The sequence below is a fragment of the Nansenia antarctica genome, assembly GCF_963989245.1.
Source record: "Nansenia antarctica genome assembly, chromosome: 15".
Lineage (NCBI taxonomy): Eukaryota > Metazoa > Chordata > Actinopteri > Argentiniformes > Microstomatidae > Nansenia > Nansenia antarctica.
Genome location: NC_137685.1, coordinates 11,794,384 through 11,816,697, shown reverse-complemented (window position 1 = coordinate 11,816,697; position 22,314 = coordinate 11,794,384). Strand labels below are relative to the sequence as shown.

The window sequence follows — 22,314 nt, the reverse complement described above, 5'->3', positions numbered from 1 at the left end:
TGTCGAGTATAATGGCTATTCTATCGCGTATGAAGCGCTACCGGAAGTAGCAAAATGCTACTCGCGGGTACAACATTGCAACGTTAAACAGCCTCTGGAAGGAATAAATGACTTTAATATCGTTTCTAACGTCCATAACATTGTGTATAAGGTCCATAACATCATGTTTAATGTCCACATTGTCGTGTTTAATGTCCACATTGTCGAGTATAATGGCTATTCTATCGCGTATGAAGCGCTACCGGAAGTAGCAAAATGCTACTCGCGGGTACAACATTGCAACGTTAAACAGCCTCTGGAAGGAATAAATGACTTTAATATCGTTTCTAACGTCCATAACATTGTGTATAAGGTCCATAACATCATGTTTAATGTCCACATTGTCGTGTTTAATGTCCACATTGTCGAGTATAATGGCTATTCTATCGCGTATGAAGCGCTACCGGAAGTAGCAAAATGCTACTCGCGGGTACAACATTGCAACGTTAAACCGCCTCTGGAAGGAATAAATGACTTTAATATCGTTTCTAACGTCCATAACATTGTGTATAAGGTCCATAACATCATGTTTAATGTCCACATTGTCGTGTTTAATGTCCACATTGTCAAGTATAATGGCTATTCTATCGTGTATGAGGCGCTAGCGGATTTACTCCTTGGTTCATGTCAGTCAGAGATTACCGTATGTCAGTTCATGTCAGTCAGAGATTATGAATTATTGATATATAAGTCGCACCTGACTATAAGTCGCAGGACCAGCCAAAGTATGAAAAAAACCGCGACTTATAGTCCGGAAAATACGGTACTCTAAGCTTTTCAATACCTCCTCCTAATTGTTTTCTTATTTTATTTTTTTCACATGATGAACCCATGCATTTATAACCTACAAGGCATCTAATTCATTTACATCCCTCGGCTGCTCGGAAATCTATGTACAGGATTCAGAGGGGGTTGTCTTAAATGCTTATGTCCTATGCATTAGTGACAGCACCTGTTCTCTATTCAATTGTATGGCCGGGGGTCAATGCTGGGAATGTTGTGCAATGGCACACGATAAATCAACACCAACCTCACTTATTACACCAGCAGTAGCAGACACACTGTTCCCCTTTGCATGATATGTTTGGACCTGGTTGAGAAGGCCAATATATAGTGGCTAAGTCATCCATGTAAGCTAAGGTATCATATGATGCTGTGGGTGGCTCTTCTTGTTTCTCTGTATGTAACATCCTAGGGAAACAAACATTGTGGGTGAATAGACACAAAGAACTCCAGTGCTTCTGTCCTAATACATGTCATCACCATCTATTAAGTCACTTCCAAGAAATGGCCTCTGGCTGAGTCATATCTAGTCCTGTCAATCCAGATGACCCTTCACCTGTAAGCCCCGCCCCTGTCCAGGCCCTCTTCCATCAGAGGCTGCGGGCTGCAGCTGGATATACTTGCATGCTGGGCCAGGAAAAAAGGTACCGTCCATCCACAGTGACCTCATCTCCTCTCCATCCCCCGACTCCTTGACCGATACAGGAAGTGGTGCACATTGAAGAGGAGGAGTCTACCCTTTTCGGTAAAGCAACGCTTTTCGAACTAAAATAGATTAATATAGATAGATAGATGGATCAATACAATCATTATTCTTTTTAATATTCTTTTTATTATTGTTTCTTCTTCTTCTTCTTCTTCTTTTTCTTCTTGTTATTGTTATTATTATTATCATAATTATTATTATTATTATGACTACTACTTAGGATATTTATAACATTTTTATAACATGTATAACATTGCATTGGGTTGTGTTAGGAGACTGGACTGAAAGATATAGCACAACAGACACACAATCAGTTTATGTAGCTAGATAGCATTATTAGGACATTATTCATACCCCACATACTGTAACTAGAGCCTATCAAAAAAATCCTACAAATATTAAAACACTAAATGTTAAATTAAAGGTGAACTGCAGATGTAGTCGTAGGAGGTAGGTGACAACCACAGCCATGGAACAGGGGGAGCAGGGAAATGTGGGTGTGCCCCATCCCTCCCCCATATCCTCCTTTGAGGATGCATTAGACATTCTGAGATATTGTATTACTATATCAAAGCCAAAATAGGCAAGGGAATGACTGAAGCTTCAGTGTGTGTGTGTGTGTGTGTGTGTGTGTGTGTGTGTGTGTGTGCGTGCGTGCGTGTGTTTGTGTGTGTGCAGAAGGGCCCCCCCCCCTCCCCTTGTCTCTGGCAGGTTGCAGCAGCCCCCTCATTGTTCGCGCAGCGTCACGGAGAGGCTTGTGCACTGCGCCACTCGGGGGCAGATATACACACACCCAGCCTCTGTGTCTCTCCTCCTCCTCCTCCTCCTCCTCCTCCTCTCTCACATTCTCTCCTCTCCTCCATCCGGCAACATCCTTCGCTCCCCCATCCCAACCTCCAGCAGCCATGGCCAGCACAGTATCAGGTAACGCACAACAGATTTCTAGGATGTGAAATCTGTGGCCACCCTTCTGTTACAGCATAGGGGTGCACATGTATTCATCTAAATGAAAGCATTTTGTGCCATGTGTTTGGTGAAATATCTAGCTATAAGATATATAATAATATATGGATATATATGTGACGTGACAGGGTGGGGAGTAGTTTTCACCTAGCTATACAGTAGTACCCCTGTAAAATGTTTTATTATTTTTTATTTTTGTATGTACTGTACAGTATTATACCATTTTTGTTTGACCTAATGTCTTTCCACATATAGTGTGACCGTTAATGAATGATATACTTGAATTCAATGAATGAATCTTGAATGTTGTGGCTTTGAGTGTTTCCAAAGGTCATATAGCAACTTTAAGGATGGATATTTCATATATCGTTCTCTGAGGTGACAGAAGACTATGCTGTGTATCTTGTTCTAAAAGGGGGTTCGATTATTTCGGAGCAGATCATTTCACTGTGAGATAGAGATCTTATTGAATCGCCTGCAGTCATGCCAAGGTGTGACTGCTGATAAAATGCCGGCTTGATGATGCAGATCTGAAGCAATAAAAACAGGGGGCTCACATTGAGGCTTGCAGTGCGGCAGACTACTGTATATATATATATCGCAGGTCTTATATGCAGTTTGCTCTAAGGAAATTACTAGATATATACACCTCTTTGATTCAGCATCCAAGGCGACAATATTGAATTCATTTAACTCAATATTGAAATTGAATTCATCTCAGAATTTTCTGGATCTCGTCCAAACTTTATATTTCCACCGCAGATATAATTGTTCATACTAGTATTACATTTTCACACAGATGTTAGTAGATTAAGACTTGTCGACGGTATTATAAACCTTTGATTGATTGATTGAAAACTTTATTGGAAGATTTGCAGAAGTAGGTACATGAAAGTACATATTACATACAAGGTCAACTAACAGGATAAAAACCCAAGAAAGCCACTGGCTTATTTCAATTGGGGTCCTTGATTTCCACTGCCTCATACCTGAATGGCAGTGGAAATAGTTTACACCACGAGAAAACATCATAGTATATTGTTACCAACGTTTCAAACATTTAATGAAAAGAATGAGACTTAACAGGCAAAGTGACATCACTGGGATTACTGTATAGGTATTTATATCTTATATATCTGTAGGATGTATTGTGTTGTATGTGTACATGTGTGGAGGGTCAGGTTGGAAGTGCATGGCAGATGATATTGAGAGATGTGTCTGTGTTCGAGGCCTGGTGGATGAGGTGGCGTGTGGGTCACTTATAGTATGAATTGACATGATTGTCTGCCCCAGCCGATTATTTAAGTCATCTTACTTATCAGATGGATGTCAGTATTAAATATTCATGAGAGCTTTTAAGGGTTAAACAAAGGTGTTTGTCATATACATTTTGTTTCAAATCATGAGTATTTATTTTTTAAATCATTAGACTTAAGGAGTGAAGTGCTATTATTATTGTTCTCCGGCATCTGCCGTTTTTGCAATGTAATACAAATAACTTTGACATAGTAAGCCTTAATAACACACAACAACTTTGCATGATGGCAGTGCTGTCGGCCACACCCTGCCATGTATTGTCATGTCAGTTGGCCACCAGGTGGCGCTTTACCGTGCAATTGCACAGGAAATGTGGTACAAAGGTCTGTCTCTACAGAAAACTAATTTGCCTAAAGGACCCATAACTTCCACCGTGATGGGATTTAGAATTTTGTGAAAATCACTAAAATCTCCTCAACCACTGCTGGGACCATGGTGGGCATGATCATTCTTATACAGCATCTATGGACCAAGACCTATCAACCCAAAGGCAAACTAATGAACTTTGATGAGGTTGTCTCCTATTATTTACATGCTTAGATGTCAGACATGGTGTGGGGTGCGTCACTACCAAACTTGGCAAACATACTGTATGTCTAACAGTCAGGGCCTAACGTGTGCAGTCATACAGGCAACTCTGGTATGCTCCCGTTGTGATTTAATTCAGAAGCACATGATCACAATAGATATTCAACAGTAGACAATCGTTGTCTGGTTAATCTAGTTCCTTGTTTAGACTCTGTCTCTTGGAGACAGTGTTTGAGGAAATTAATGTATCCAAAAAGATTATCTTCTGGAGATCACCCCCCCTCTACTCGGCATCGTCACATCTGAACACCTGAATTCCCAGGTAGCGGAAAGAGGACAAGTTGTGCTCTGCCTAGAATAAGTGCACAGGAAGGGGACATTATTGACGTCATTATTCTTTGTGCAGCTCCTGTTCCGTGTTTTTGTTTTTCTGCATTTCCTCCCCACATGCCAACCTGCATGGACATTATTTTTGGCTCTTTGCCATCACCCTGGGTGATAAAAGAGGTATATTTCACAGCTGTCTGATTCTTTGTGTAATCTATTTCTGGTCTGTAGACAGTGGCCTTTGATTTGAGTGCAAAGATCAACTTTGGTTTCTGCCAGCATTGCCCAGCAGAACCAGCTACAACACAGGCAAATAGCAATTGAACAGCAATGTAACATTGTTTTTGAGCCTTTTTTCGGTCACTGTTATCATTATTAAAAGCAGTAAACTGCAACAGTAAATGTCTACAATAATCTATTTACAGACCCAGGTTATGCTAGTCAGTCCTTTCTTGGAGTAGCTTTCTGTATTCTATTCATTGAGTCTGAAGAGTTGATCTACAGCACACACCACACGGCATAAGGATGGGGTCATCTAACAACAGTCTATAGGCCTGCTGAACATATGAAACCCCATTAACATGACTTATATCAGTCACATTGTGTACTAATCCTGGTACAATCGTTGAAAATAAGGTTTTGTGCCTTTATTGTTTCAAATTGCTGCATCACCTAAAACGCAATTGGTTGCCTCCCCATCCAGAGAATGCTAATGGTGTCTCTGTGGTTTGTGCTCGTTCTCAGACTCACACGCCGTGTTTCCTGCCCTGGTTTTAGACTTGAATACCACAGCAGGGGAGGACAAGAAAAAAAGACAAGAATGTATAATTTACACCTACTTATGCCAAGAGTTCACAGTTCTCTGAACATTGATCATTGAAACCTTTCCACACATTTCGAAGTAGGTCAAGTCAATTTTATTTTGTTTTTTTCACCCTGAAAATTGCCCTGACACAGAGAGCAGCCATTTTGAAGTATTTCTGTGGAGTAATGATGTATACAGAACACACAGCGTTTGTTACTTTTTCTGAGTGGGGCAGTCCCACTCATATGTTTCTTTTTAATGACAGATGTAGTAGAGATTATGACAGGAAGGATGGGTGAGAGAGAGAGAGAAGGGATGACATGCAGGATATGTCCGCGGCTGGAATCGAACCGGGAGCCCTGCGGTTACATGGTCAGTGCTTAATCCACTACGCCACCTAAGCCCCCCCCCCCACAGCGGGTTTTGTTGTTATTTGCTTTTCCTCCTTCTCATGGCAACCCAGGCTTCACAGGCCTCTCCACCGCCTCACCCAGAGCGAGTCGGTCCTCTGCATGGAAGAGGCACATTAGTCAGAGAGAAAGAGAGGGGAGGGGGGTTAACATTCAGCCTGGGATCAAAATCAGACCCTCCAGGAAACACTAACCCACATGCAAACAGAAAAACAGGAAGAACGTGTTTTTCTGTGACGTGCAGTGAGGTCAATGAACCCGATAGAGGTAGCTTCAATTCACCATTCATAACACGTTCCATTAAATGGAAATTGGCAGCCACTGGAAGTTTTTTGCTAGAGATAGCTAAGGTTGAGGAATAGACATCAACTATATGTAATGGGCAACTGTGTGTGTGTGTGTGTGTGTGTGTGTGTGTGTGTGTGTGTGTGTGTGTGTGTGTGGGCGTGCGTGCGTGTGTGTATGTGTGTGTGTGTGTGTGTGTGTGTGAATGAATGTGTGTGAATGAATGTGTGTGTGTGTGTGTGTGTGTGAACACATTAGTTGATCTTTTCTCTCAGTTAGCATGCAGCCCTATGGTATAGGCCCGATCGTTCCCCAGGATAGTCGGTGTTAAAGTGATATTTTTCACCCTCGTCTCAGTCAGCCTCTTCCTTCACTTTAAGTTGATCTAGTTGATCATACTGTGTTACAAACAGTGTACACTGCAAAAGGTAGATCTAAGTAAGATGAAATATCTTAAATCAAGGCAATATTTTATAGCTTTTTAAATTGTTTTTGAGAGCTGACTTTCTGCAGTGTTGAGGAGTGGTGGCCGTCTATAATGGCATTGTGAAAGTTTGAAGCAGTATCTGAGCTATGATTAGTGTGGTCCTCTGTGGGTCAGTCGGTAGACCACAGTGCTAGTAACAACGCTTAGGTTGTGGGTTTGATTCCTGCTGCGACCATATATACTGTATACTGAAAAATGTATCCACACACATTCTATCTCTGCAGCTCAGTCCTTTCTTCAAAGCGCACAGGGGGCTAATGACATCATTCCGCCCGGCAGTGGCAATAAACCAAGGCTGTTACCTCTGTGCTGTGCTAGCCTAGGATAAGGAGGCATTTTATCCATAGTAATCATATTTTCAGACAGCTTCATAGACAGCTCATTACTGGGACATGATTTGGGACTGTCAGCAGGCAGCTGGTCTTATTACAAGGATCATTTGCATATTTACCCCCTCCAAATATGCACACACACTCTCTTTCTCCCTATTCTCTCTTTTTACCCCCCCATCTCTCTCTCTCTCTCTCTCTCTCTCTCTCTCTCTCTCTCTCTCTCACACACACACACACACACACACACACACACACACACACACACACACACACACACACAGACACACTCACACACACACACACACACACACACACACACACAGACACACGTTTCGCTAAGTGGGTCCAGTGAGCGTCGTTTCAGCTGAGCTCTGACTAGCATTTCAATAATTAATGACCCAGTGTTTTGCAAGGATGCCCCTTTTCTAGGGATGTAAGCAAGGGACCAAAGAAATGCACTTCCAAATACCACGCATGTTTTCAATATTGTGTGCCTAGCCGTTAGAGCCTGAACTCATGACATCAAAGGTCTTGTTTTATTGTGCTAAAGATGTTCCCTCAAACCAATCATACCTAAATGGCACATTAGCTAATAGCGCACCTGTAGCGCACCTGTTTAGCTAATAGTGCACTATTGCTAATATTAGCTAATAATAATAATAATAATAATAAAATAATTGGCTAATAATTGGCTAATAATAAATAAATAAATAGCTAATATTGAGCTAATTAGCTAATAACAGCTAATTAGATAATAGCACATTAGCTAATAGCGCACACGATACATTACTGCAAAGCTGCGGTGTGTCGGAGCGACTGCTCCATTAAGATTCTGATCTGATTCAATATTGACTTGCTAAGGCCGTCAAAACAAGTTAGAACACATTGTGACTCTTTGTCAACGACGTCGTTCTTGAGAGCTCTTCCGTGTCCAACCTGCATGCATGACTGAATGATAAAGCGGTGCCAAAAACCAACTGGATGAATGCCTATCGATTTGACAGTGAAACGAGGCTGTTATGCGAATGCTAGGCAACGATTACAGCGACACAGTAAGAAAGGTAATGAGTGCACAGCCTTAAGGTGACCTCTGACCTGGACTTTGTCACACACGACTAGCTGATAGAGGACCTATTCTCTGCCAAGTAGAGTCACCTTGGCACATGATGATTGTGGTGTGTTTTTTTAGAAACAGTGGACACACACACACACACACACTCTATACACACACACGCACACACACACACACACACACACACCACACACACACACACACACACACACACCACACACACACACACACACACACACACACACACACACACACACCAACACACCACACAACTTGGCACATGATGATTGTGGTGTTTTTTTTAGAAACAGTGGACACACACACACACTCTATACACACACACACACACACACACACCAACACACCACACAACTCCAGCTGGGAGCTGCTGATTTGAGTACCCGTGCTGCAGTAAGTGAAGAGAAAGGGAGGGAGGAGAGAGGAGGGAGGAGGGAGGAGGGAGGAGGGGGAGGGGGAGGGAGGAGGGGGAGGGAGGAGGGGGGAGGGAGGAGGGGGGAGGGAGGAGGGAGGAGGGGGGAGGGAGGAGGGAGGAGGGAGGAGGGGGGAGGGAGGAGGGAGGAGGGGGGAGGGAGGAGGGGGGAGGGGGGAGGGAGGAGGGAGGAGGGGGGAGGGAGGAGGGGGGAGGGAGGAGGGAGGAGGGAGGAGGGGGGAGGGAGGAGGGGGGAGGGAGGAGGGGGGAGGGAGGAGGGAGGAGGGAGGAGGGAGGAGGGAGGAGGGGGGAGGGGGGAGGGAGCAGGGAGCAGGGAGGAGGGAGGAGGGAGGAGGGAGGAGGGAGCAGGCCTGCGTGCCCACTCTGCCCGACTGAGAGACTGCTGTTCCCAGGAAGCCCTGCTGCCCACGCCCATTAGCCCTCTGTCTGCAGTGACAATGCCCTTTTACTAGCAGCACCACAACCATGACTCAGAGACTGTGTCGCCAGGGAAACACAGGCTGTATGCAAACTGTCCGATTCTAACACAGGTCTCTATTGATCTGTCTGATTCTAACACAGGTCTCTATTGAACTAGAGACAATTTACTATTATCCCCAAGCACACCACATGTATACGGACTACCTAAATGTGAGAATTTTGATGTTGAATTCATGTCGCATGTTGAATCCTCTCGGCTGCCACACCACACACAAAAAAGGCTCCGGTGATTGAGTTCCACGTGATTTCCTCGCTCAGCTCACTCAGTAAAGCCTCTCTAATCCTAGCTATTTGAAACACTAACAAAAGTTGTTTGAAAACCATCTTTAACGTATATATCCATGTCTTCACTTCATACTAGCCCGGCGATTAGGCTGTCTGATTTGACACATTATAAATACTTAACACACACTTAGTGTCATGTACACTCCTAATCATTTACGGAGGCCGCTGGGGAGATGGGGGACCTCTCCCATGATCGGGCCTTGCAACTCTCAGTGCGTTCTCCCTTGGGCATGACTGATCAAGTGAACTGTCAACTGAGCCCTTTTGCTTGTGCCATGCAGGCATGGGTGGATAAGGGGGGACGTTATCCATCTAGCCCAGAAAATGGTGACTACATGACTTTGAAAATAGTTCCCTATACCTACAGGTTCCCTAAGGTTAGGCAGTGTGTATACACGTGATGTGCTTGTTAAGGTTAGGTAGTCTGTATACACGTGGTGTGTTTGTTAAGGTTTGGTAGTCTGTATACATGTGGTGTGCTTGTTAAGGTTAGGTAGTCTGTATACATGTGATGTGCTTGTTAAGGTTAAGTAGTCTGTATACATGTGATGTGCTTGTTAAGGTTAGGCAGTCTGTATACATGTGATGTGCTTGTTAAGGTTAGGTAGTCTGTATACATGTGATGTGCTTGTTAAGGTTAGGTAGTCTGTATACATGTGGTGTGTTTGTTAAGGTTAGGCAGTCTGTATACATGTGATGTGCTTGTTAAGGTTAGGTAGTCTGTATACATGTGATGTGCTTGTTAAGGTTAGGTAGTCTGTATACATGTGATGTGCTTGTTAAGGTTAGGTAGTCTGTATACATGTGGTGTGTTTGTTAAGGTTAGGTAGTCTGTATACATGTGATGTGCTTGTTAAGGTTAGGTAGTCTGTGTACATGTGATGTGCTTGTTAAGGGTAGGTAGTCTGTATACATGTTGTGTGCTTGTTAAGGTTAGGTAGTCTGTATACATGTGATGTGCTTGTTAAGGTTAGGTAGTCTGTATACATGTGATGTGCTTGTTAAGGTTAGGTAGTCTGTATACATGTGATGTGCTTGTTAAGGTTAGGTAGTCTGTATACATGTGATGTGCTTGTTAAGGGTAGGTAGTCTGTATACATGTGGTGTGTTTGTTAAGGTTAAGTAGTCTGTATACATGTGGTGTGCTTGTTAAGGTTAGGTAGTCTGTACACACGTGGTGTGCTTGGGGATGATAGTCAACTGTTTACAGACTACTCACAGGCTGTGTTCTTTCAATCTGTTATGGCAATGAACTTGTACTTGACACATTTTCTAGTCTTTCAACATGAGAAATCCCAGAGTGTGTCTTTAATGCGTGTGGGCTTTAACATCGTTTGAACATCAACGAGTTGGCAAGGTGTTTCCAGCAGGATCGGACCTGAAATGTTATAGACTTGTGGTCTACGTACAACACATGTACGCGGATAGTACAAACAGAAGGAAATACACTGTGGCCGTTGAGCTCTCGATCTCATAGTTACCATAGCGATAGCTGGGCGTTTATGGGGAGGAAATCACGTGACTTATTGCCATGACTCATTGTCAGTGAAAGGTTAGTTATCACTGTGGTGGTCACAGGGTTACCTTTCCAAATAGAGCACTCGGTCGTGGAATGATCTGGAACATTTTAGACTCTCCTTGTCAGAGCAAAAGATGAAAACTAAATCAACACAGTTTCTATGAGAAACAGTTATTATGATTTGGTAAGTCTACTAATCCACCAACGAAAAGGACACCTGGAGCTTCAATGGCTATCAGGTCCTATTCTGAAAGGCGCTGCTATGCAAAGCCAAACAATGTCACAAGCTCTCAGTCATGGGGGATGCCATCCCTGTCGCTTTGTGATGATGTGCAGTGTGGGGATTTGGAAAACTTTTGTCCAGTGTCCAAATGTATCACCAGAGCTGCCAAGTCTCACGCAATCGCCGTGAGACTCACGCATTTCAACCAGTTCTCACGCTCTCACGCCACACCTCTATTTCTCACGGCGAGAAATAACAATTGTTTTACGGGACTTTTATTTTTTAAATTCCTTGAAAGAAAGCTACCGGACATGAGTTTCGTGGCATCTTTCTGCACGCGCGTCAACTTGAGTCTGCAATCGAAGCGGCAGGCGAGCGCTGATGGAAGAACCTGTGTTCACGCGAGCTACAAGAACGTAGCAAGCAGTGTTGCCAGATTGGGCTATTTTTGGTCACATTGGACGGGTGGATTCGGCAGCTTTTAGACCGGTTGGGCTGGACATTGTAAATTCCGTCTGGCAACCGTGGTAGCAAAATATGTGCATACATTACAACATCGTATCTGGTAGCCTACTGGACTGGGTTGCACCAATTTGGCGTAAGTCATTACTAAATGCAGGCATTTAGTAGTTACTAAACCCCTAGTTGTTACTAGCTAATTTCAAACTAGTTGTTTACTAATTTCGGTTGCACCACGCCAATCTTTTGCCAATCTTAGCTAGTAAAAACTCAGTTTTGGTAACTGTTTTTTGTTTCTCTACTGTAACATAACTAGGTACATTATTAATAATAATAATAATAATAATAATGAATAATAATTACAATTTACAATACAAATACAATTTGGGGTCCCTCCCAAAAAAATGTGGATAAAAGATCAACCACCAAGCCCTCATTCTGACCCAGGAAAAACCCTGGTATGTACTGTATAACATGATAGCCATCTATGAGAAATGCACTGTATATAAGATGATGATCAAGGGTCTTTCTGCTGCTGACCAAGGGGATGAGTCCTGTTGATGGGGCCCATTTTTCTTTTAGAGTCTGTAGGCTACTGTATTTGTTTATTAAGATTTCATAAATATGATATATTGTCTGAATTTTTTTCTTGTTTTATAAAATGTTAATTATTTTCATTTCTTGTGCTGGTTTATTGTGAACAACATGTACAATTGCAGGAAACTAGCACAAATAATTGGGTGGGAGAGAGGGGCCGCCGCTGCCAAAACGCGCACAGTTTTGGGTCGCTCCACCGCCAAAAAAATCTCACTCCAAACTTTTGGTGAAACTTGGCAGCCCTGATCCTGCACCTTACCTGTTCTACACCTGTGAAGCACTTTGGTTCAGCTGCTGCTGTATGTAAACGTGCTATACAAATAAAGCTGACTTGACTTGACTTGATTGCAAATGAGGTTTAGGTTGGGGATGATCGGGGCGGCTGTGGCGCAGGAGGCAGAGCCAGTGCCAAAGATAACAAATATTAGAATTACTCTGCCGCCATTGGTGTGTGAATGTGTGTGTGAATGGGTGAATGAGAGGCCGTTGTAAAGCGCTTTGGAGCAGCTTTGGAGCAGCAAAAAAGTCAATTTACCATTTACTATTAGAATGTGCATGACTCAGGCAAGACTAGGTTTGTGTTGCACTGAACAGCCGCCACCACATAACTTGACTGAGTTTGTTTACCGTGATTGATACTGAAATGTTAAATTGGTGTCACAAAGTGGTGCCACAGGTCGGACCGCCTACGTTCCCCCTTGACCTTGACCCACCACAAGGACATTTACAACTCTGTGTCTGAGGTCAAACTAGCCATTTTAAATCACTCCCTACTTACAGGTATTTTTCCAGCGGCATTTAAAACTGCCCTGGTTAGACCCACCCTGAAGAAAAGTAACCTACCCTGAAGAAAAATGCACTAACCCTAACCCTCTGATTGGAAGGGAATGGAATGATGAATGAGACACAGATGAAAGGACACACGTGGACGTAACAGATACTGTGAAAGAACAAGGAACAAGGAAAACAGCAGGGGTATTTCCCTTGTTTCTCCCTTGCCCCTTTCTTCAGTTCCAGTGTAAGATGATGTTGTTGATGTGGTTGATGTGGGTACGGCGCATGTGATGTGCACCTGGGTCGGGGCGTATCTGTAGAGCATTTGACATATGGGAAGGTTCCAGGTTCAGGGTCACAGCAGCTGACCCTTACAGAGGAGTGAGTAAGGCCTTTAGGCTCTCATGAGATATTTTTTATTTATTTAATTTCTTTATGAGTGCAGCAGAAAACTCTCTTTTTTTTTTTTTTTTTTAATGACAGATATAGTACAGATTATGACAGGAAGGATGGGTGAGAGAGAGAGAAGGGATGACATGCAGGATATGTCCGTGGCTGGAATCGAGCCGGTAACCCTGCGGTACATGGTCAGCGCTTAATCCACTACGCCACCTAAGCGCCCCCAGGCTCTCATGAGATATAGACAATCTGACTAGCACATGAACAGAAACTGTTCAAGTGGCGTGATGTTTTTGACCTGGTGGCCCTGTACCGCTGTCCAGAAGGGAGTAATTCAAACAAGCTGTGAGCTGGATGTGAGGGGTCAGCCACAATCTTGCGTACTCTCTTTCTCCAATGATCTGGAGCTATGGAGGTCTGTGATGGGAGGCAGGAGGCGGCCGATGATCCGCTCAGCTGTCGTTTGTTGCATTCTGTGAAGTTTGTAAATAAACTGCTATCTCGGCTAAGCTCACTGTTTCCCATCAATGCACTCCACCGCCATGGCCTCTGTGCACGCTCAGCACACAAGACTCCACTACTGAAAAAAAGACATGTTGAAGCTTGTTTAAGGTTTGCCAAACAACATTTGGACAAGCCAGTGAACTACTTGGGAGCATGTACTCTGGTCAGATGAGACCAAAATTAATCTGGTTCCTCGTACCCCCACCGCATGACATCTGGGTTGAACTGTGTATAATCTACAATGTACTTTTCCCCCCCTATTATAGGGGATTCTGAAGCTGCGTCTTCAGACTTGTGCTGAACCGACACTTTGACTCTGTCTGTCCTTGGTTTTGGTTTTGTCTCTTGCTTGCAAACAATAAAATGATCAGACTTTATTTCTTGAACTTCATCTCTAAAGGGCTAATATTGCAGAGTGGTTTACCCTAGAATATCTACCACACCGGCCCAACCAGAAAGGGAAGCTCTGTGTCAGAGTCAACCGTACTCACTGATGCTCTCCTAAATACAACATGAGCAAACAATGCACCATGAGGAAGGAAAGTGAGGGAGGAGGAAGTGTTCTGCATCGATGCCTGATTTCTACCGTAGTGTGATTCTATTCTAACAATATTATTATGGCGTACGCTGGTGAATGCACACCAGACAAGCCTCCTCCCAGGCTATTGTTGTAGTTTTATATCATTTTATACAGAGAAATTGAATTGAAGTCTCTCTACAGTTTGGCGAATCTAGCACTCAAGGAACGCCCATTTCCTTCCTGTAAGGGATGGGCCAAGATCTGTGGCGCAGTGAATAATTCAGACTATGGACAGGGCCCATAACTTGTGCCATCACAATGTGATATAATATGATTGGTTCTCAAGAATAGTGACCTCATGACCAAGGACAGTTCTATAAATATGAGTGCCGCCCAACGTTGGCGGCTTTTTGCTTTTTGTCTGCTCTTTTCTCTCTGCGCTCATGTGACTTTGCTTAATAAAAGGCCTCCTTGGAGACAATTGATTTTAAGCTCTTTGTGCTTTATAAGGTTTACTCAATCTAGTAAGAATCAATTAAATCCACGACACTATCAAACTTCCTCTATCTTTGTTTTGGTCTTGGTTCGTCAACCACATGCATAAAACACTCTATAGTTGGTCACGACGGAGCATGAAACTGCATGGAACATAATGCAAAACTGGGCTGACCTGGTTGTTATTGCAAAATAAATCAAATGATCCTAGTGAGGTAGAAGGTTCAGTGGGGATTCTAAATGCTGCTTGCAGCTGAGGCTATTTTATCCAGACTGGCAGAGCTCATAAGAACAATGAGTGAACAGTTTTCTCAGAAGCCTGATTGCTTTATTGATTTCCTGTGCTTTTTTGGCAAGCTTAATCCATATCCATTAACCCACATCCGAGCACGCACCCACCTCACCCACACACGCGCACGCACACACACACACACACACACACACACACACACACACACACACACACACACACACACACACACACACACACACACACATATATACACACACACACACTGCACAGTCCCAGAGGATAAGCTGTGTATCAATGAATAATTGAGAATGCTCCAAATGTTGGGAGACCAGATAGAAGCCCCAAATATTCTTGAATACTGAACAGGTGCATCTCAAAAAGAATGTATATTATGGAAAAATTCATTATTATTATAAAATTGTATTATTTTTTTTCCGTAATTTAATTCAAAAAGTGACACATGAAGTAAAATATTTCAAGCCTATTCTGTTTTAATTTGATTACGACTTGCAGCCCATGAAAATCAAAAATCCAGTATCTCAAAATATTAGAATATTACATAAGACCAATAAAAAAAAGGATTGCTGTCATTCAGTTATGTGTCATGTTTGATGACAAACATAAACTAAATATCATGTCTTTCTTTACTCCGTCTTTTCCAGCTTACTCTGACAAGATCAAAGAGATGTCCATGTTGTCTCTGATCTGTTCCTGCTTCTACTCCCAACCACATCCCAACAGCCTCTACCAATATGGAGGTCAGTGATGTGAGATCTATCTATCTATCTATCTATCTATCTATCTATCTATCTATCTATCTATCTATCTATCTATCTATCAGTCTGTCTGTCTCCCTTCTCTCTCTCTCTCTCTCTCTCTCTCTCTCTCTCTCTCTCTCTCTCTCTCTCTCTCTCTTCAGAGCTGTTGTTTATCATAGCATTGGAGTTCAATTAGGGGACATCATTCGCTGCTAACTGCATTTTCTTTTGTAACATGGCAAATCCAATGAAGATGAGACAATGTTTGTAACTTTGCATGGATTTCATACTTTTCAAGGACACAATGCAGAACTCTAAATGTCATCACATACACTGTAGCACGGTAACTGTAGCAAATGGATTCAACTGTAAGAACTGTAAAACTGTAGCACTACACAGTAATTCAATTGTAACACCATACAAGCAAATGTGACAGGGTCTGGTGAAAAAGTCCCGGCAAGTACGGCAAGGTATTTTTTAAAATTATTATTAAAGTGCACATTGATGTGCCATACATTGAAATCTGTTGAAGATATGCTTATTTGAATGTTGGTACACCTCAAACCAAATACAGGAGAAACTCACTCTGAATCAAAACACATGCTTTAGCTACCTAGCAGCTAAAAAAGAACATCACTATGAACTGCATGTTTAGCACATCACAACATGCTGACAGAACATCAACATGATAAAAACACATAACTACACATAATTTGATAATCACACAGTCCTTGCTTTTGAACACATCCGAAAACACAAGTTTGTTTACAAGCCATGTATCACTTATCCAGTAGTCACGAAGCAGGATAGCAGATGACACAGTGAATCCAATTCCCAAATTATGAGTATTTAATGATCCTAAAACTGTTGTTTGTTATATTGAGTGGGCTCTTCAATACTTAAACATTCGTAATATGAAAAAAAAACGATATATTTTTTATTTTTGAAATAAACTTTTGGGTCATTTGTGCGACTTGAGAATTGCCGACATGCAGACCTTTCCACCAGACCGTGTTACAGATGGCCAAAACCCACTGTTCTCCTCCTCAGACATGGAGGTGAAGTCCGTGAACAAGCGGGCGTCTGGACAGTCTTTTGAGGTCGTCCTGAAGGCCCCAGCTGACCTCTCACCCGACAAGGCCCAGACCCTGGCCCTGGCCTCTCCCCCCAAGAAGGACCCCTCCCTGGAGGACCTCCAGAACAGGCTGGAGGCTGCTGAAGACAGAAGGAAGGTAAAAGTGAGATGCATGTGGATCAGGACTTGCAATAACGCCTTCAATATGGAGAGATGAGTTGTCATCCGCTTAAAATCTTGTTCAACTCAATACCTACAGTATATCTCACTTCTCACTCTCTTTCTACATCCCTCTGTCCCTTTGTCGGGCTCTTCCCAATTTGTCTTGTCACCCATCCGTATTTCTTTTTTTTCACAACTTTGTTTATTGAAGTTTTCATGACAGTATGAAATCAGCAGTAGGTCAAATTGTACATATATATTATTGCACATACCTACATATATATAGTCCAAATAGAAGTCTATTAAACGTAGACTACAGTAAATAAATCATACACACACAGAAATAAAAATAATTTAAAATAATAATAGCTAGGACACATGGCCAATTGAAAACACATTGATTGTATAATTAGGACAAGGATTATACAGGAGAAATAAAGAAATAAAAAAGATAAGAAACAAACATTGGGTTACACTTCACCACACATGTAGATAGATTATCCCAACCAGATGATACTAGGATAAAGGTGATTATTATTGCTTATGGGGTGTCTATTGAACACTGTTCCCCAACATAGGTAAAGAAACGACCCCATGTTTACCCATCCGTATCTCTCTCTCTCTCTCTCTCTCTCTCTCTCTCTCGTAGTCCCAGGAGGCCTCTGTGCTGAGGCAGCTGGCAGAGAAGCGGGTGCACGAGCGCGAGGTGCTCCACAAGGCCCTGGAGGAGAACGACAACTTCAGCAGGATGGCCGAGGAGAAGCTCAACCACAAGATGGAGGTGAACAAGGAGAACCGCGAGGCCCACTTGGACGCGTTGAAGCAGCGGCTCCGCAACAAGGCAAGTGCCTCTCAGCGACGGCCTGCTGTTCCACAACAACCTGTTCGACGCAAATGTTAGAGTATATACAGTGTATTATTTTCCTAAGAACCTGTCTTGCTTCCTTTGCAAATGCAATCAGAGGTATTGAATGGAGAAGCAGGTGCACAATAGGGACTAGATCTCTAATATGATCCTCGGTCGATTGCCTTCACTCATGTACCAGTGTGATCGAGTAAAACGTCTTTATTGAATCATATTGCAATATGGAGAGACAATAGTTCAACCAACAGACACTGTCTGTGGGATGAGATTTCTCTGCCAGACACATCAATTCATAGCCGTACACAAACAACCAGGCTTAACGATAAGAAAGTAACTGTCCAGGGTCGACTCGTTCAAAAAGCGGGGGGGCATACTCACACAAAGGTCTTGTGTTCAGTTAGTCAGATCATTCCAGTGAATAAGGTATATGATAAGAGGCAATTAAAACTTGTGAGGTAAGTAATTGTGAGGTAGTATATAATGACTAATAATGGCAGCAATAACGTGAAAGTAAAAGTGTTTATAAATGAATACGGTAATAGGAAATGATTCCTATTTCTTTCAAAGTTACTTAATAATAATAAGTATACACGTCAAAAAAAGAGGAAATAATGGTGAACTGTCAACTGTCATCTGTCAATAACGTGTAACCATTTATTGTACTACCCTTTTTCCAACTGTCATTTGACCTTGTGTGGGAAATATTTGAATGTTGTCCCACTCCAAATATAAAAACAGGAGAGATCTCAAACTCAGTGTTAAACCTAATATTCAGATCAATTCTTCAGATGCAAAAACCAAGGAAACGCTGTGCTTTAGTAGAAGTTAGAGTTTATTGCACACTTCACAGAATGCAACAAACAGTGAGCTGCGCTTGGAACACAACAAGTGGGTCCCCAAAGTACCTTCTTTCCACCTTTATATAGGGTTCTAGTAGATATAGTGATCTATTTTTGAAAACAAATATCGTCACCCTCTTTATTCAGTAGATGGACATCCTCCAAACTTCCCCCACCCACGCCTGGCGCAGGCAGTGGGAACGGTGACAGCACCACCATCTTTATGATACTCAAGAGGGAACACTCTGAAATGATGCCAGGCCAACCGGGGGACAAGTCACCCATTTCCCCCGCAAACTTAAATGATTAGGTGTACATGACAATGAGTATGTGTAAATTAAATCTTATTTGTTGGATCACTGTAAAATCAGACAGACAAATTGCGCAGAGCTACTCCATCCCTTTCAGTTCCTCTATGAGATCATACTGTTAGGATATATATTTTCCAAAGGTCCTATTGTTCATTCTCTAGCAGTTACATATCTTATCAGTTTTCCTGTTTTAATATGCACATTATCAGTATTGTATCCTAAGAACACATACGACCAACTGTAAGCTACTGTCTGGGAACTAGTCTGATGGCCATGAATCCAGATGCTGTAAGAACGATAAGAAACTCTCACGCTCCCACGTCTAACACAAGACAACACTCAATTCATACTTTTAGAACATTCTAATCAAAGGCCGTCAATCAAAAGGACAGATTCTAACAATAGGTACTTTTCACATGCCCCCCCCCCCCCACCCGACCTTAAAGAGTCACACAGCCAGCCCGTAATATGAATTAGATTAGGCAACCTGATATATCAAAACATGGTACATATGCATCATTGAAGATGTATTGGGGGTAAATATGACAGGTCATGCATGCCTTCAGACTACCATAGTAAATGCTTTAGTATATACAGTATATATGATTATGTATGGCATACTGTATATGTGGTTATGTCGAATATACTGGTATTATGCATACTTGAGTAAAATAGCGTTCTGACGATGATCAAAAGGCTTTTCAAATTCCCACACTTGTCACAGGAAACGTTATAACTAAATTGCAAACATTTTCATTGTTATGCCACAGGAAATCCACGCTGCTGAGGTCCGCAGAAACAAGGAGCTTCAAGCTGACCTCTCCGGTTGAAGAGAGTTTCTACAATTTTGTCAAGAGATTCTCATCTGATGAGTTCTGGTCTCTACGTCAGAAAGCTTGTGCATTGTTCAGTATACACTGGTCTCATTGTTCTGTACACAATCTGATAATTCTCCATTAGTTTATTTACAACTTGTTTTTTTAATACATTACATAGACATTTTGAAATGAGACTGATATTCTGATATTGCGGACAGGTACAGATAAAGTAAAGTCAGATTATGGGCCAGATACAAAAAGCATTTGCACCTGTATTAAGATTGTAACTGATTGGTAGAGTGGAACAAAGGAACAAAAGAGAAAATGCATAAAAAATGAAATTGTCTTTATTCTTTTACGTTAAACAAGTTATTGTATTGTCTTAGTTCTATTACCTTTTCGGTGCAATCATTCCACATTTGTGTAAATTCTTTGCAAATCTTGCCCTATGTGTATGTATGACTTTATAACTGTCCAAAATGGCGTCAAACCGTTACAGCACATACTGTTGCAGCAAAAGCTACTAAAAGACTGCATTGAGGAATTCCCCTCATTGATGGTCAAATCCTTGAAGAACAAAGGAAGTAGTAAAAACAAAACAAAATTGTTAAAAGTTTCATTCTTATAGGAAGTTGCATTCATGCTGCAGGTGGATCTATTCCACATATTCTCAAACTGTTTTTTTTATCATTGAGAAAATTGCTTAGATTTTCACACTATTCACCTCTCTAATGCATAAGGGATACTGGAAGCATCTCTGGATCCCAGTGTTGCTCTTATCCTGAGTCTGAATCCAAAGTTATTCCACACAGTCTGTAGGCAAACATCTTAACACAGTCTATAGGCAAACATCTTAACACAGTCTATAGGTTAACATCTTAACTGGACGATTCACCATCACAGAAGTCACACCCATTGTAAGTTTGCGTAGCAGTCTTTATTCAAGCATGTCAAACAAATGAGTTTATGAAAATGAAGCACAGCCACATTTAGGCTTCGGTTCAAAAGTGAACTTTGCCATAGGTGAGTAAGGTTATTGTACATTGGTAAACTGCTATAGCATTGGTTCAGTGTCTAAGGTAACATTTCCTAGCCTACTGAAATTCCCTGCATTGTTTTTTTAGGGACAGTCACTCACTACAGTGCATAATACTATCGCTGTAGGGAATTATATTAAGCCACAAGATAACTTCAGCAGGTGTCTGCTGTTTATCCTTTTGTAGTGGACATGTAAGATAAGAATCAAATGCTGACATTTAGCACTGAATGTATTGCCAGACACAGTGGCCCTGATAGCAACTAATACTGTAGGTTATATTGCCAGTATATTGCCAGTATTCCTGCCCAGGGTAATTCTGCTGAGCTTCAACAGGGGGTATTGCTAGGACAGAATCACATCATGCTGGTGCTTAACTTGGTTGGCTGTTGCAATGCCTTAAGTAACCTGAACATCGTGCCAACTACTGGTTTGTCTCTGTGTGTAAGATAGGTCCTGTCCTGCCACACACACACACACACACACACACACACACACACACACACACACGGTTGTGTACTTATAGTTGACGTCTAGTAAATTAAACCAAACTTCAGTGACATACAGTGTGGTGCACAGGCCTACTGCACATATTTAACAGTATCACACCTTCAATACAATGTCTGATCTGACTGTTATTGGTCTAGGTCAGGATAAATAGCATAATAATACAATTAGTGATACCAATTATCTTGTCTTTCACATGTCAAACACCTTACCATTATGTGATCAAATCAAATGTGGTAATATGTCAATTGGAGCATGAAAGACTCCCACTCGAGCTTTCATAAATATGTCTTTAAGCTTCCATAACCTGGACAGTACAGTAATAAATGCTTCTTAACTTGAATGAATCATGAAACTATTCGTTGTATTAAATTGTTCATTGTTCATTGACTGTTTTGGTAGATCATTCATGTATGATCAAATGATCTGTGTAGATTAGAAGGTGTACAGTAATAAAAGTCCTATGACTTGTGGTACAGTATTGGTTCTTCCTGCACAGCGAGACGCTGACGACAGTACGACAGTAAGTAAGCTTAGAATGAGAAGGTTCTATCTCCGTTTAGAATGATAAGGTTCTATCTCCGTTTAGAATGAGAAGGTTCTATCTCCGTTTAGAATGATAAGGTTCTATCTCCGTTTAGAATGAGAAGGTTCTATCTCCGTTTAGAATGAGAAGGTTCTATCTCCGTTTAGAATGATAAGGTTCTATCTCCGTTTAGAATGATAAGGTTCTATCTCCGTTTAGAATGATAAGGTTCTATCTCCGTTTAGAATGAGAAGGTTCTATCTCCGTTTAGAATGATAAGGATCTCCGTTTAGAATGATAAGGTTCTATCTCCGTTTAGAATGATAAGGTTCTATCTCCGTTTAGAATGAGAAGGTTCTATCTCCGTTTAGAATGAGAAGGTTCTATCTCCGTTTAGAATGATA

General features: G+C 41.9%; 1 protein-coding gene across 1 annotated transcript in view; it reads left to right on the top strand.

Moving 5' to 3' along the window:
• stmn3 (stathmin-like 3) overlaps positions 1-19,853 on the top strand; it is a gene marked incomplete at both ends in the record, with an annotated part of 57,069 nt that extends 37,216 nt beyond the window's left edge. The window contains 4 exons of the mRNA XM_080545991.1: positions 15,676-15,771; positions 16,822-17,003; positions 17,658-17,849; positions 19,794-19,853. Coding sequence (XP_080402117.1) covers positions 15,676-15,771; positions 16,822-17,003; positions 17,658-17,849; positions 19,794-19,853 — 530 coding nt within the window. The remainder of the gene's footprint in view (positions 1-15,675; positions 15,772-16,821; positions 17,004-17,657; positions 17,850-19,793) is intronic.
• Positions 19,854-22,314: the final 2,461 nt, after the last annotated feature.